General features: G+C 42.3%; 1 protein-coding gene across 2 annotated transcripts in view; it reads left to right on the top strand.

The window, feature by feature from the left end:
* Positions 1–16,663, top strand: part of CC2D1B (coiled-coil and C2 domain containing 1B) — a 62,946-nt gene that overhangs the window by 10,099 nt on the left and 36,184 nt on the right. For both annotated transcript variants that reach the window (XM_045026628.1, XM_045026629.1), the window contains exons 4-10: positions 2,491–2,594; positions 4,187–4,309; positions 6,324–6,458; positions 12,726–13,014; positions 13,650–13,774; positions 13,925–14,000; positions 15,064–15,174. In XM_045026628.1, coding sequence (XP_044882563.1) covers positions 2,491–2,594; positions 4,187–4,309; positions 6,324–6,458; positions 12,726–13,014; positions 13,650–13,774; positions 13,925–14,000; positions 15,064–15,174 — 963 coding nt within the window. The remainder of the gene's footprint in view (positions 1–2,490; positions 2,595–4,186; positions 4,310–6,323; positions 6,459–12,725; positions 13,015–13,649; positions 13,775–13,924; positions 14,001–15,063; positions 15,175–16,663) is intronic.

Genomic DNA, 16,663 nt, shown 5'->3' with positions numbered 1-16,663 from the left:
TCAAATGATACTTCACAAGGCATACTTTATACAAAATATATCGTAATCCTATAAAAATGGTGAATGTGGGGTACAGGGTGTCACACTTACATGGGGAGAAGATTTTTGAGAGTAGGGGGCTCTTTAATTTAGCATACAAAGGCGTAACAAGATCAAGTGGCTGGAAGTTGAAGCTATATAAATTGAGACTGGAAATAAGGTTCAGGTTTTTTTTAACAGTGAGGGAACAGGATAATTTACCAAGAGGTGTGGTGGACTGTCGATCACTTGCTGTCTTTACACCAAGACTGGATGTCTTTCTAGAAAATATGCTGTAGCTCAGCCAGAAGTTATTGACATGATGTAGGAATTACTGGGTAAAATTCTTTGCCGTGTGTTATGCAGGAGATCAGACTAGATTATTAAAATGGGCCTTTCTGACCTTAAACGAAGTCTGGAAACCCGTGAATTTGTTTACTTTGTGTATTTGACAGCATTTGTGTATAATCCGTTTCATTGTTTCTTGCACTGTCATTTTCCTATGCTGTTTGTGTGGGACTTTCACACAACAGCAAGGGAGAGGAAAATTTATAAATACACAGGAAAATGTGATTGTAAAATCACAATAATAATTGGCAGGAAGACTCAGAGGCAAGTGGGTAGTACCTGAAACTAAATTTGAATTCCTTTTGATACTGACTAGATTTCAAGATAATAGTTACTCTTGAAGAGTAATGAATGTAGAAGATTTTAAAGTATCTGAAATAAGTTAATGCAGCTATTTCTTCATCCTGTTCCCTTTTTAAATCTTACTTTTAATAGAAATTCTGTTGGATCAAAGTACAATTGTATATTTTTTTTAAAACTGTCCATCAAATAAAAAATCCTGTTGTTTGAATTAAAGAATCCTATAACTGACTTTTCCATTCTAGCTCTTATAACTAATGACTTTTAGAAAGCATTAAATAAGTCTTGATCAGTAATCCTGATAATACCCTGAGACTAAGGGGATGTGTTCTAGATCTGTGTATGAGGAGATAGATGCCCTTTGTGCCATCATATCCACTGTTTCTCTCTCTGAGATTCCTGTGGGCACTTTCAATCGCAGTGGGTTTTAATTTTTATTTTTTGTCACTACTGCCTGTATAATGTACAGGTTAAGGTCTGGTTGTTTGAGCATAAGTCTGGGAACCAGGAACTTCTGAGCTCTATTTCCATTTCCGATACAGACTCTTTCTTTGGAGCTCATGAAGTCACTTCATATTTTTTTTCCAAAGTTTTAAAATGTACTTTTATCTCCTGTTTTCACTGTTGTTTATCCATATTGGTCCCAGGATACTAGAGAGACAAGGTGGGTGAGATTATATCTTTTTTTTAATTGGACCAACTTCTGTGGTGAAAGCATGTCTCTTTCACCAATAGAAGTTGGTCCTATAAAAGATATTACCTCACCCGCCTTGCCTCTCTTTTACTTGCTACTGATTCTGGGATGCAGAGGCCGTTGTTTGACAAGGGGACAAGGAAAAGAATAGTTTGAATCTGTTTCTGTAGGGCAAATGAGAGCACAGAGTGTGAGCATATGTTTTACTGAGCACGGAGAGAATCTGGTCAGGTTGCAATTGCCAGCATACAAACTTATACCTATTCCTATGGAAATCTGCATGTTTACTATTCTCTGGAGAACTCCATTAAACACAAGTGGGCAAGAAAAATGTATTAGATAACAAGGGAAGTAGAGTAGAGGCACATTTCAGGGTACATGGGCCCCTTGTTCTAGTGGAGGAAGACTAAATTTTCTAGAAATAAAATTCCTTTTGACCATAAGTACTGTTGACCGTAATAGTCTCCATGATTCAATTTACTCTTAAAAAGAAAAGCTCTTTCATGTGTAACTGAAATTCCTGCCAGTTGTCAAAGCTCCAGAATTATCAAGTTGTATGCCTGAACTCCTCATCTGCTGTGGTGAGCTTTAGGCTGCATGTTCTCTCCCTCATTCCCCTCACCCACATATTTCTATAGGTGCACTAAACAGCACATTTTCCTTCAGACAATCTGCAACACAATGTAGTGAAAATGCAACAGAGGAGGGAGAACATGTGGTCAAGTGAAGCAGAGGTGGGAGGACCAGAGGAAGAGAGCAGAGACAACAAAATAAATCAAAACCAGGGAAATGCACAGAAAAGGAAAAAAGGAAAAAACATAAAACAGAGAGAGGAAACTAATGTAATAGAGATACAGCAAATGTACCAGGGGGTGGAGTGACAGGACAAGGGAGATGGAGCAGAAGGCATTGATCAATTGCAAGTGGTGGGGCTTCAGCCAAAAAAGGCCTGGGAATTACTTCACCAGCTTTACTTTCTTGCTGACTAGAAAACACCGCCTGTAGTTGAAAGGGAGAAGTGACAAGTGAACTCAGTTCTTTTCCAATCAGTATGCTCATGGTTTAGGTTTGCACCATCCATCAGTATGCTAGATCCTCATAGCTTGTCTCCTTTTGGTTGCCTTCTCCAGCCCCTTTACCCATGGATCATATTGAAAAGATGGCTGCAGAGTGCATGAAGGACCTGAATGAGAAGGAGGAGGAGGATGGTTTGGAGGAGGATACGGACCTTTTGGTATGTACTTACTGCAGTGGAATTCAGTCTTTCATGGAGTAAGTTCTGTGAGCAACAAAGCCCCTCAACTTTTTAAAGGGAAATTAAGACATGGCAAAACTTACAGCTGATTTAAACATTTTTGAATGGTCAGATGCTGTCCATACCAAGATGAGAACAGTATCTGACTACAAATGTGTATGTGAATATGGTTCTTGGAGGAGATGGGGAGAGAGGAAAATCCCAGTCCATGTGAGTTAGGGAAACATGGCTGAAATCCTTTGTTAGAAGAACAATAGGGGGACTCAGAGGCAGATTGAGTAAACGGGCTTCTTTATTGTGGTACTTGTTCCCCTCGACCCAATTGTCGAGTAAGCACTGAATTAGTTACAGCACATTCTTTTTATTTAAGTTAGTATGTAAATACCTACATTTACTACAACACCTCCAAAACCCTTATTGAGTAATATGAATGCCCATACAATAAATATAATTATCCCCGCCTCTGTTTACATCATTACGCGTATTCTACAGACATTTTTATTTTGAAAATATGTGTCTTTGCAATAATTGCATCCATGAATTCCCTTTATTGGCAGTTTGCAGGGAAGGGAGGAAGGGGCAATGACCCCGAGCTCGTTTAGGTAGCTGGGAATGGAAGGGGGCGGGAGGCAATACTACTCTATACATTCCTTATGCAGATGCAACGCTTATCAATCCTTATCAAGCAGAAGGAAGGGGAGGGGGTAGTACTTTATCTATCAAGCACAGAAGTAGCGCCTGTCTACCTCAACTCTCTAATGCCATGTCTGCACACCAGCGGTTTCCCAGGTCTCTACTTAACCCTTTACATATCCCAACATCCTTTTAGCAATCATTCTACTTATAGTTATGTCTAGGACACTTCTGCTCTGTGTGTGTCCAGGGCCTAATAACCATATCCTTGAACTAAAATGGGTTTTGTGTTTGTTAAAAATGTGTTGTGTGTGAGTGGATTGTATGGAGGGGGCACTAAACTACACTTAGTACAGTCATTAGCGAAGGGTGGCTATTTGGAGGTTTGAAGTTGGGGTTTAGACAACCTTCGAAAAGATAAGATCCTTGTCTTAACTACTATTCTTCAGTCGTCAAATAGAGAGCTACCCAACAAAAGGGTTGTGTAAGAGACCTTAGCCTTATGTTGGGCTGTGAGCTCCCCAGGAATTGCCTTCATATTGTGCCTGAACATTTCCACTCCTGCCCAGAACCAGAGTATATGGAGTCAGCTGCAAAACAAATTGAAATTAGGTAAGGCAGGAGAAGTTTAGGGACATCAAAGACTATTTGAGGTTTAACTCTAGTTTCTAGAGCCAGGAGGTACATACTTTCTCCAGACCAGCTCTCGCACCCCTGTTGATTATCACTTGCCAGTGTCCCATGGAGGTGTGTTACTCTTGACACAAATGGGCAGATAATCTACACTGAAACATTACCTTGGGCAAAAGGCTTCAGGATCTGAATCATTCTTTTCACTGTGGCAGTGGGGAGGTGCTTTAGTTCCTGCAGCATCTGTTCACGTGGTGCCGAAAGCAGAGCATGCTTTACAGTAACCACCTTACTGATTCTTGCTCTAGGCAGAGTTGCAGGAAGTTCTGGGCAAGCAAGATGAGACCGAAAGTGGTGAGGATGAAACCGTAGCGATGGAAGTGCTAGCAGATCCACCAGTAATACAGCAGCAACCTGAACTGCAGGCAGAGGTAAGAAAGAGATGTGTGGTTGACTTGATTCAGTGGAACTCCATTCTCACTGTGCAATTTATAAGATGACAAGCTCACTTTATATTCTGGCTTATTTTGTACCTCTGTACGTTTCCTGGTGGGAGCTGACACTATATTGATGTAGTTAGATTTCATCTTGCATTGTTCTTAGGGTGAATTTAGTGTTTGTGAAAATGAGGAACTCATACCACCAGACAGAGTCAAACATAATATACGTTGTAAGCTCTTCTGGCAAGGATTTTGTCTTGCTGCCTGTAAATCTCTTAGCACATCCATGGTGTTATATAAATAATAGTAATGTGTGCAGACTTCCTTTGTACAGCTTACAGCTCTGCTATTGCTCCTTAATTCCCTTTGTAGTATTCTTGTTATGAGTCTAGAAACGCCACACAGTTCTGCTATGCTACACTACACATAACAGTAGTAATACCTAGTTCTTATATAGTGCTTTTTCAGTACATCTCAAAGTGCTTTACAGTGGAGGTCAGTATGATTATCATTTTACAGGTGGCACAGAAAGGGGAAATGACTTCCCCAAGATCACCCAGCAGGCCAAGGCAGAGCTAGGAATGGCATCCAGGTCTCCTGAGTCTCAATTGAGGGCTCTATCCACTAGATCATACTGCCTCCCTCACATGGCCTATAATATCCTATAATCAAATAAGCAGGAGAGGGGCACACAGCCACCCCTGTAACTGTTCCACAGGTCAGAGGAGCACTAACCTGAGTCCAAGGGGTTCTGTTTGTTTTCCCACCCTACCTGGACCCAACACTCCATAGTTGGATCCATTGGGTTCGGGTCAGGTTGCAGGGCTCTATGGTACACCACACACAGAAACCTCAGTCCTGATTTCCAACATCCCAATTATCTACCATCCCAATGTTTTTTGCCCCTGTGCCCCACACCCAACCTTTTATCAGTGACCTTGAATCCTAACCTGCAGTAGCCATTGCTGTTTTAATCCTGAGGCCTCTCCTAAGCAGGCTGTCAGTGGTGCTGAGTTATGTAGAATTTCAGAATCTGTTTACTATTGAATTTGTCTATGCAGGCAGGTTCTTTGTTCAGTTGTTGCTTTTCTTCTGTTGTCATACAATACAGATTTCAGGACTTCCGTGCATTGTGCACATTAATAAATAGGGCAAGAGTAGGTCTGTGTAGAGATAATGGCAATAATTACATCAGGAGCCAGCTGTCAGGTCAATTTGACAACCACAGTGCTTATAAGGGGGAAGGGATAGCTCAATGGTTTGAGCATTGGCCTGCTAAACCCAGGCTTGTGAGTTCAATCCTTGAGGGGGCCACTTAGGGATCTGGGGCAAAAATCAGTACTTGGTCCTGCTAGTGAAGGCAGGGGGCTGGACTCAATGACCTTTCAGGGTCCCTTCCAGTTCTAGGAGATTGGTATATCTCCAATTATTACCTTTATTACCTAAGTAGTGGATGGTAACTGGTTGTTTCTGTTGCTTTTTTCACTGGGCAAGTCCCAGACTGCAGACTTTCCAGCTTACAAGGGGAGGTGGGAAGAGATCTTGTATTGAAGCCAATTTGTGAGAATCCTCGAAAGATGTAAAATTAAGATGGCGAAGAAAACAAACATTCGCACCCCAAAATAACACCCAGCCCACCTGGGCACATGATGTCTGAGAGGCATCATCTCCCTCATTTAGTCCTAACCACTCAGTCTCCAGTAACCCTGTGGCTGTAAGTTTCCTAAACTACTCCACCCAATTCTCTCTATTGCTCCTTTGATAGGAAGCCCAGAGATGGATCCAGGAAACATTAGTGCAGTACAAGTGCCCTTCTGTTTCAGATAAATTTTCCATTTCCTGCTGTCTTGATTCCTGAGCCCAGTCTCTGTGTGTGTGTTATTTTGTACAGAAGGGATATGTTTCATGCTTACTTTTCAGTGGTAAGGTGAAGCATGTGTAATTTGGGAAAATTAAATAATGTGCCTTACTCCCCGCCCCGCCTCCCCCCCCCTTTTTTTTTGAGATCACATCTCCTGCTGTTTCCAGTGAATTGCAGCGGACGATAGAGGACAGAATCGCAAACTATAAGGCAGCGATCTCTAATGCAAAGGAGGCAGACGAGAGTGGTAAAGTGCGACGGTACGAAAGAGGCCTCAAGGTATGTTGGATTCATTACACGAAGGGTGGGGAGGGGCTTTCAGTGGAAGAGGAAAGTCCTTGTTAAATGTAGGATAGAATTGATCCAGGAATATTACTTGGTGCTTTCTGGGTTTTCTGACTGTAAGTGTTGTGTGCAGGAGAGACTAAGGAGACTGTGCCATGTGTTCATTGTTGAGTTCTAATTTGAAGCAATCCTGTCAAATAGATTAGGCTTAAAATGTAGGTCTTGTATAAACATGATTTTCTAGGGTCAGTGGAAATGTTTCCATTCACTTTTCTTTATTAGAAATCCAAGGGAAAAACATTTAAACAATCCCCTGCAGTGTTTGTAACCTCGCCTTGTAATATTTTGCTAGGGCATATGAGAGTCAGGAACTGAGCTGCACTATCAACAAGGAAACTGACTAGTATATCTTGGTATTCCAAGATGACTGCAAACAGTAATTCAACACTATAAATATTAGACATTAAACCTGATTCTAAAAATCCTTTCAGTTGTTCTGATGTGGTGCTAGTACCACAAGGTAATTCATTTTTGTTTTAAAAATGGGGGATAAATTCAATAGTGAAATAAACAGATCATACAAGATACATGTTTGGACTAATTCACATCCAGTGTGTGTACATGGTAAAGTGGTGTCCCAGTAACTTGCCCAGATTTGGCATTCAGTAGATGTGCAGACTGAAGGTAACTTACATGCCATTTTCTGACCAACTTGTGTCACTGCTGAATTTGGCCCTCTGACTTCTATGAGGGTCACACCCACTTACACTAGATCTGAATTTGGCCTATGTTTATTAAAGTGACAGTGCGTCCCCTTTGAATAAATTATTGTAAATTCCCTAGCACATGTAGCTGTTTATTTGTTAAAACTTCCTTTCCCAGGTACCAACCTTCCACTTGCTTTGCTAAATCGCTTGTTTGCATTGAGGGAAGGAATCCCTCTGAGTGCCTCAGCTGCACTTAGTAATGAAAATGGGAACAGTCTCTCCCCCGATATGGCTATTGTAGATTGCAGTAGGAACAGTTTCATCTGGTTTTGCCTCTTCTCAGCCAAACAGTGGCATTTGCTGTTTGAGTCTGCGGTGGCAGGTGATTCTTGCTGTGCAAGAGGAGTTTGTTGTGAGTTCCCTGTTTCTTTGCCTTCTGCTCCACCATGTCTCATATTCCAACTAGCTCTGTGTTTTGCTCCAAAGCTCTAGAGATCAGTGCTTCCCAGTGAGGGAAGAATCTTACATCTTCTTAACTGTTAAATGGCTTGGTGTGCATAAGGGGTCAAGAAAGAGCCAGACTTGGAAGAGGAAATGTACAAACTGGAAGAGCTCTATGTCCTGTCCAGTTCATACTAGCCTTGGAGGAAATGTACATGTAGTCATTCCCTAAGGGAAAAACCCAAAAGCCTGCTTTATCCAATCTAGAAACTTACTGTCTTATTGAGACTTCATATTTTTTTATTGTTTTTCCAGTGTGGGAAGTTTCCACAAAGCCTGCCACCAGCCTGTGAGATCCTGGTGTCACAGTTAAGAATAGAGTAGAGCTTCCTTCACAGTCCAAAGCTGTTCCTTGATTGTTCGAAAGACTGGCTTCTGAGCATAATGTACACAAGAATAGCACAAGCGTATAGGGACAAAATCAGAAAGACTAAGGCACAAAATGAGTTACACCTAGCAAGACGAATACACGGTGTGACCTGTAGGTGCCTAGGGTATCCCACACTGAAAATGCCAAGGTCAGGGCAGGCTGCAAATGGAGAGCAGATTCTCCCAAAATTGGTGATTAACACTGAAGTTAGACTCACCAACCTGTGCACCTGATTCCCCACACTGGTTATCAAGAAGCTGAAAAAGAAATCACACAGCCCCCTTTACTACATTCCAGTTCTCTGGCTACCATTTAGCACATAGATCCTATAAAGTGAGAAGTTATTTAAAACTCTTCTCACTATAAAAAAATGTTCTTTTGATCCCCAAAGGGCCAGCCACATCACCAGATCAATATTAGTTTGGATCTTACCCAAAATATCATGCTGTCAGCCAATCCTTTAATATCTAAAACTAAAGGTTTATTAGAAAAGAGAAGAACAAGAAGAGAGTCATTAAATTGTCAAACTGTCAGATACATACAACTTCAGAATCCATATATCAGGTTCTTAGCAGCATTGGTGAGTCTGTTGGCATGTAAAATCCCTCTGGAATACATCCAAAGCTTGGATGGGTCGTTCAATCCTTTGTTCAAAGCTTCAGTTTGTAATTAAGTTACTTCAGAGGTGGGAAGCAGCACTGAAGACAAAATGGAGATGAGGCAGCTGCCTTTTATGTCCTTACTCCTTTGCCATGTGGCTTGTACATCCTTTGTTCCAAACACAAGCTCAGCACATGGCATGGAAAAGCCTTGGAACCCGCTGTCCGTAGGCATGTCCCTACATGTCCTGCTAACTCATAGGTGTAACCCCTGCCTTCTCTCAATGGGTTCATTGTATAGCTGATGGCCTTTGGTAGGCCATCAAGCAGGCTAGATAGTACTGATGCCAATCTGTCTGGGGATGTCACCCAGAAAGTTTGAGATACAGATATAGCTCACATATTTATAATTCATAGTACAAAGATGATACATACATACAAACATGATTATCATATTTAGCAAATCATAACTTTTCCACTGATACATGGCATATTTTGTAAGATTTAAAGCAATTTTATAATTAGGGTCCTACCAAATTCACGGCCATGAAAAACGTGTCATGGACTGTGAAATCTGGTCTCCCCCCGTGAAATCTTGTCTTTTGTGTGCTTTTATCCTATACTATTTAGATTTTTATGGGGGAGACCAACATTTCTCAAATTGGGGGTTGCAAGGTTATTTTAGGGGGGGTCACAGTATTGCCACCCTTACTTCTGCGCTGCTGTCAGAACTGGGTGGCCGGAAATTGGCAGCTGCTGACTGAGGGCCCAGATCAGCAGGCAGCAGCGCAGAAGTAAGTGTAGCAATACCATACACTGCAATCCTTACTTCTGTGCTGCTGGTGGTGGCGGCTCTGCCTTCAGAGCTGGGCTCCCATCCAGCAGCCGCCACTCTCCAGCTGCCCAGCTCTGAAGGCAGCGCCGCTGCCAGAAGCAGTGCTGAAGTAAGGGTAGCAGTACCACAACCCCCCCTGCAATAATCTTGTCATCTCCCCCCCCCCCACACACACAACTCCTTTTTGGATCAGGACCCCTACAATTACAGCACTGTGAAATTTCAGATTTAAATAGCTGAAATCCTGAAATTTATGACTGAAATTGACCAAAATGGACTGAGAATTTGGTAGGGCCCTATTTATAATATCTGTATCAGTAATATTACAAATGGTCACTCATATTCCATACAGTGTCATACAAGGCAATAAGGTGACATTCTATAAATGATATTAGGAGCAAGAGAAAGACAAAGGAAAATGTAGGTTCTCTGCTTGGTGGGGAAGCAGTGCTCATAACTGGTGGCATCAAGAAGGCTGAGATGTTGAAGCAAAAGTCTTCACTAAAAAGATTAATGGTGACCAGGTACTCAACACAATAGTAACAAGAGAGAAGGAATGCAAGCCAAAACTGGGAAGAAACAGGCTAAAGAACGTTTAGATAAGATAGAGGTATTCAAGTCTGCAAGTCTGATGATATTATCCTAGGGTACTTAAGGAGCTACCTGAAGCAATCTTAGAACCATTAGCACTATGAGAACTCATGGAGGATGGGTGAGGTCCCAAAGGACTGGAAAAGGGCAAACACAGTACCTATCTTTTTTTAAACAGGGGAACAAAGAGGACCCAGGGAATTAAAGACCAGTCTGCCAGACTTCAGCACCTGGAAAGATACTGGAACAAATTATTAAACAATCATGTTGTAAGCACCTGAATGAACAAAGAACAAATCATGCAAAACCAACCTAATTTCCTTCTTTGACATGGTTACTGGGCTAGTGGATAGGAGGGAAACAGTAGATGTAATACATCTTGATTTTAATTAGGCAGTTTTGATACAGTTCCACATGACTTCCTCATAATTAAACCCAAGCAATGCAGTCTATATGAAATTACTATAAGGTGGGTGAACAATTTGTTGAAAGACTGTACTCAAAGAGTAGTTATCTATGGTTCACTGTTGAACTGGCAGGGTGTATCTAGTGGGGTCCGCAGGGGTCAGTCCTAGATCTGGTACTATTCAATACTTTCATTAATGACTTGGAGTGGAGAGTGTGCTTATAAAATTTGAAAATGACATCAAGCTGGGAGCAGCTGCATGTGCTTTGGAGGACAGGCTTAGAATTCAAAACTATCTTGACAAATTGGAGAATGGATTGAAATCAGGAGGATGAAATTCAATAAAGATAAGTGTAAAGTACTTTAATTAGGAAGGAAAAAATCAAATGCAAAACTACAAAATGGGGAATAACTGGCTACAGGGTAGTATTCAATTTGTGACCCAAGATAATTTTCTTTTCAGCAATATCAGTCAGCAATGTGGTGCAGTTGCAAAAAAAAAAAAAAAAGGTAATGTTTGGGGGATATATTAACACTGGTGAGGCCTTTGTTCTGTGTTCAGTTTTGGATGCAACACTTTAGGAAAGATGTAGACATATTGGAGAGAGTCCAGAGGAAAGCTACAAAAATGATAAAAGGTTTAGAAAACCTGGCCTATGAGAAAGGTTAAAAAAAACTGGGCATGTTGAGAAAAGAAGACTATGGGGAGACCTGATAAGTCTTCAGATGTGTTTAGGGCTCTTATGAAGAGGACTATGATCAGTTGTTCTCCATGTCCACTGAATGTAGGACAAGAAGTAATGGGCTTAAGGGAGATTTAGGTTAGATACACCTCTACCCTGATATAACACAAATTCGGATCTAACGTGGTAAAGCAATGCTCAGGGCGGGGGCTGCACACTCCGGCGGATCAAAGCAAGTTCGATATAACGCGGTTTCACTGATAACATGGTAAGATATTTTGGCTCCCGAGGACAGAGTTATATCGGGGTAGAGGTGTATTAGGAAAAACTTTCTAACTGTAGGATAGTGAAGCACTGGAATAGGCTTTCAAGGGAGGTTGTGAAATCCCCTTCATTGGAGGTTGTTTAAGAAAGGTTAAACACCTGTCTGTTATGGTCTGGGTTTACTTGGTCCTGTGCCAGCACAAGGGCTGGACTCCATGACTTCGTTCTCAAGGTCCCTTCCAGCCCTTTATTTCTATGATTCTATGCTGGCATTTCTCTCCTATTCCTGCCTCTTCATACTGCATATATTGATCTCACAGCACTCAAGTCTTTTCTGGGCCTGCAGCAGCAGTGATAGGTGAGACTCTGTCTGGATAGATTTGAACCCAGGTCTCCCACAGAGCCAGCCCCTAATAGTTATGGCGTGATGACTAGTTTTCTGAAAGTACAAATTCCAGCCTTGTCATTGTTTGGGTTTTTTAATGTCTTGTTACCATTTTAGCCAGTGTAGAAGGTAAATTCATGTTCTGCTGTGAAGTCCATGTTACTTTTTTGGCTTTGTTGCCTAACCTAAGTAGCCCCTGTAACGGGGATAATGTTTGGTGTTGGGATAAAGAACTGAGCTGAAATTGAGCTTTGTTACTTAGCAAGGGGACTCTGTAGCTCATGAGTTTGGAAATAGGAGCCAGGGGCCTTTCACCTCTCAAAAGCTGGTTCAAATCCAGTTCTGGCTGTTACCATCTGATGGCTGCCTGGGCCATGTGAAATGAATTTGGTGGTTACATTCCAGATCTGCTGGACAGAGATCTGCACTTGCACCAAGATACCACACTGAAGGCTGTGTTTAAAATATGCCTAGACTTACTACAAAAAATAGTTGCACAGTTGGCACTGAATGGCTCACCTTTTGGAAGTTTGAGTCACAAAAGATTGATTGGGCCATAGAGACTGATGTGTCTTCTCACTCCTAGAGGTAGGATCCTCTACCACCATGTATGTTGTGATACATTGACAGAGTAGAATGGAGGAAGCTTGTATTACTTGCTCTATAGAGCAAAATTGCTGCTGTGTGCTGCTGTGTCAATCAGGCATCTTTCACCAGGACTAAGACTCCCATGTGACCAAAAAAATAGGAAGAGGAAATACTAATGGGCAGAGATAGCTAGTAGCTCTCCAGAAAGAATGACGTGGTGGTTCCTGTTGTAAATAAGGATATGAGTTTGCTGAGTTGTGGTGATTGTACACAAGTTGTGTATGTGATGGAAATGCCAGTACCTGTTGACTTCACTCCTCAATTTTTGCTAGACACTGGAAACCATGCTGGCTGCAATGAAGAAGGGCAAAAAGATCAATGAGGAAGAAATGCCACCCCCTGTAGCATCAGGGAGAAGCTCTGCTAATATGCCTCAAGCCACAGGAGCTGTGCCAGAGAGTTTAGCTGATCCAACCAAAGTAATACGCAAGGAGAAAGTGGAATCTTCTGCAGACCATGAACTACAGCCTGTCGATATGAAGTTGTCTCCGGGGCCAGCCTCTTTACAATGTCATGCTGCTGTTACTTCTGTCCTGGAAATGGGTACCGCATTACAAGATGGTAGGTAATTTCAACATGCCAGCCTTCCTTGGAGCACACATCTTCCCAGCCAGGTTATGATTCAATAATACATTGCGCTTCCGTAGCACCTTTTCTTGAGCATATCAAAGTGCTTTACAAATAGGATACTGAGGCACAGAGTTTGACTTGCTCAGGGTCACTTAATTGAGTCAGTTGCAGTCAGGAATAGAATTTGGGAGTCCTGACTCCCAGATTTCACTCTTAAGATGTGCTATAGTCATAGGGTGAAGACTTCCTAAAGGTTCCTTCCTCTGCTGAGGTGTCTCTTCATGTCTCTCATTATGGTCTCTCTGCCTCAGTTCCTCAGTCAATAAATTATGGTAATGCTTCCCTGCCTTGCAGAGGAGCTGTGAGGCAAAATTCACTGTTTATAAAGAACTTTGTGATCTTAATGAAAGGCACTGTGGAATTGCACAGTGGTGGTTTGTCATTGTTGCTGGAATTGCCATGGTTGGCAGGACTTCTGGGGATGCCACAGGATAAAGAAGCCACTGTACATAATGTGGATGTGTGAATCAAAGCAATAAGGAAATAATGGATCTTTGGATGTAGGAGAATGTCAAAGGATGCAGATGTCAGGTGCTTGTGTAAGTCTTGATTTCATTTTTATGTAGATTCGCTTAGCACGAGCACACGAACACTACTGGTTACAAGACAGAAGGAGTATAAATTAGCAGCTCTGAAAGCCAAACAGCAAGGAGATCTAGAGAAGGCAAAAGAATATATGAAGACTGGCAAGGTATGCTATTCACAAACCAAGCTTCTGTGTTAGGAGTCTGAATCCTGGCAGATGCTCCCTGTGCTCACATGGCTGCTCCAAATGATCACAGGTGGCTTCTGAACACACAAGAATAAGTCTCCTTTGGCTTTGTTTTTCTGTTTGTTTTAGAAATTTACAATGGTCTTAGAAGCACTGGACAGTGGACAGCCAGTAGACCTCCAGGATATGCCCCCAGCTCCACAAGGTAAGAGCAGAAGAATTTGTTAGATGGAGACTTCTTTTAAGCCTCTCCAGTTATCCAGTAACAAATGGGCATAGTGAACTGAAGGGCCAGCGCCCATTTTAAAGTCACTCTGTTGAACCATCTGGGTTAGAAATAAGTGCTGAGAATCCCAGCTTCCCAATGGTTTAAGACAGTGGTTTTTGGACTCCATATTGTGGACCAAAGATTCTCTTGTGTACATCTTCCCTCCCAGTCCTGATTCCACACATTCCCTGCATCGTCCCCTCCCACCCTCCCCACACACTTGATTTCTGACCTGATTTTAGTGGCTGCTGTCTAGAAAACAGCTAAAACTAGTGATTGGTGCATAAACTATCTGCACGCTTCTGAGAATTACAGGTTCCAGTTGATATCAGGTGTAATTTTCTAATTCTTGTAGATTGTGAGATAGCAGCAGCTAAAATGGTTAGTGGAAGGAGAAATGAGGAGGACAAGATGCTAATCAGAATGGTGTCATTTTTAAAGTCTATCACATGACCTGACACTTACAGACATTTGGATGAACCATGACCCATGCTTTTAGGAGTAGGATCAAAAATTTCTACTGGAACAAACATTGGTGTTAAAATATTTCAGTGCTGCAGAAGACTTAAACTGGATAAAACTATACTCCCCCAACACTTGGCCTGTAGAATTCACTGCTGTAGGATGTTGAGGCTGCTTAGTAAGATTCAGAAACATAATTGGACATAGCTTTAATTATGAAAAAGTGTAGTTACACTAGCTAGGATAAAAATATTATAAGGGGTATAAATCCTGGGGTCAGAGGAATATTTTTCCCCATAGTATAATATTATATAAGTAAATACAACATATGGAGGGGTGATGGGGGAGATTACCTTTTAAAGCATCCAGTAATGAGCACTGCCAGAGCTGGAATATCTTAACAGGTAGGGTTTTTATCTATCCTCTGGGAGGAAGTCCTCAAATTATTAGCAAATTACCAAGATTGTTCACACATTCTCTCCTATATGCCAAAAATTCCTACCTAATGTAGACTTGAAAATTGCCTCTTCCCTCACAGATCTTAAAAGCCTGGAAAAGAGACAGGCTCCATCAAACCAGATGGCATCTGTTCCTGTTGAAAATTCCCAGGCCCTCACGATGTTCAAACCTCAAGGCCATGAAGCCTCAGGTAGGATTTGTAAACCAGGACTTCTCTGTAGTGAGTCGTATTCTAATATGATATTCGGACGCTGGTCCAAGTTATACATGAATACTGGAATGGATAATGGAAGTACATAATAAACTGTCTTTCTAATTCGAGCAGTGTCCCTATGGGTGTCCTACTGTAGGCGTACTTGCATTCCTAAGCTGCTGATTGGAGGATTTCGGTAGCAATATCCATTAGGCCCACACATGTGCTGTCTCTCCTCATGCCCTGCCATGAGGGTAGCCAGTGCATGTGAGCTAACCCCCCTCAGTTGCTTCTCAACTGCCCCAGCTAGAGACAGAGCTGTTAGTTGTCCATTAGTGACTATTATCTCATCCTTTTCTTTGTAGCCTAGAGCTTTATTTTTAGTAGTAGTTAGTCTAGTGTCTTTATTTTTTACCTTTTCTTCCAATACATATATATTTAGATAGTTTACTTTTTTTTCATTCCCATCCTTCTCACTGGGGGCTCTTCCCCCCACCGGGGTATGCCTGGTTATCCAGGTTTCAAGAAGTGCCTCTTGTGCAACGAGGCTATCACCATTGCAGACACACACTCACGGTACATTCGTTGGCTCAGGGAAGGACATGTCCCTCAAAATTGTGCTCTCTGCCAGCATCTTAGACCTGGGTCTCGCAAGGACAGAGAGCTGAGGCAGAAGATTATATTCATGGAGATGACTCTCAGACCTTCTCTGGACCCACGCCAAGAGTGTCCAGGCAGATCCAAGGGCTATGGGGTGAAGAAATCAGCTGCCAACTGTTCTCGTAAGTCAAAAAAGAGAGTGGGAAGTCCTCACAGTGAGCCACGAGCTAGCTGCAAATGATCCCTAGTACTCTTGGTATCCTCAGTACCGTCGGCATTGAAATAGAATCATAGAATATCAGGGTTGGAAGGGACCTCAAGAGGTCATCTAGTCCAACACCCTGCTCAAAGCAGGACCAAGCCCCAAATAGGCCAAGCCCAGTATCTACAACTCAAGAAAGACTATTGCGGCAGGTAACGTTGATGTGTCCTCAAACCCAATGGGCACAGGCACCAAGTCAATGGTACCTAAGAAGAAGGACAGGAGCAAACACTCCAAGGCACCACTGGTACGGTGATGCCCTATTGGTACAATGCTTTATCCAGTACTTGACCAGCCAGTGTGGACAATATCTCCATACCCCCTGCCACTGCTAGTGGCATCAAGCTGGTTGGCACCATCACAATTCCAGCACTCAAGAGACCTCCATGTAATGATGTGCCAGAGGCTCCTGTCCTCTCTTCGGTACTGGGACCTCCACACACAGCCTCTGTCCGGCATGGGAGTCTTCCCTGCTGCCTTGTCATTCACCCCTGCTTTCTAGTGTGGATTCGGGTAGGGAACCAGAGGACGGAATATCTTAGAGTATTTTCCAAGGTTCTCTCAGTAGTGGCTGGCCATTTATGCACCAGGGATCATGGTCTACTCTTGCCTAGACGATTGCCT

This window comes from Mauremys mutica, chromosome 8 (assembly GCF_020497125.1).
Source record: "Mauremys mutica isolate MM-2020 ecotype Southern chromosome 8, ASM2049712v1, whole genome shotgun sequence".
Taxonomy (NCBI): Eukaryota; Metazoa; Chordata; order Testudines; family Geoemydidae; genus Mauremys; species Mauremys mutica.
Note: the sequence above shows the minus strand (reverse complement) of the source record. Positions and strands in the feature narration are given on the sequence as shown.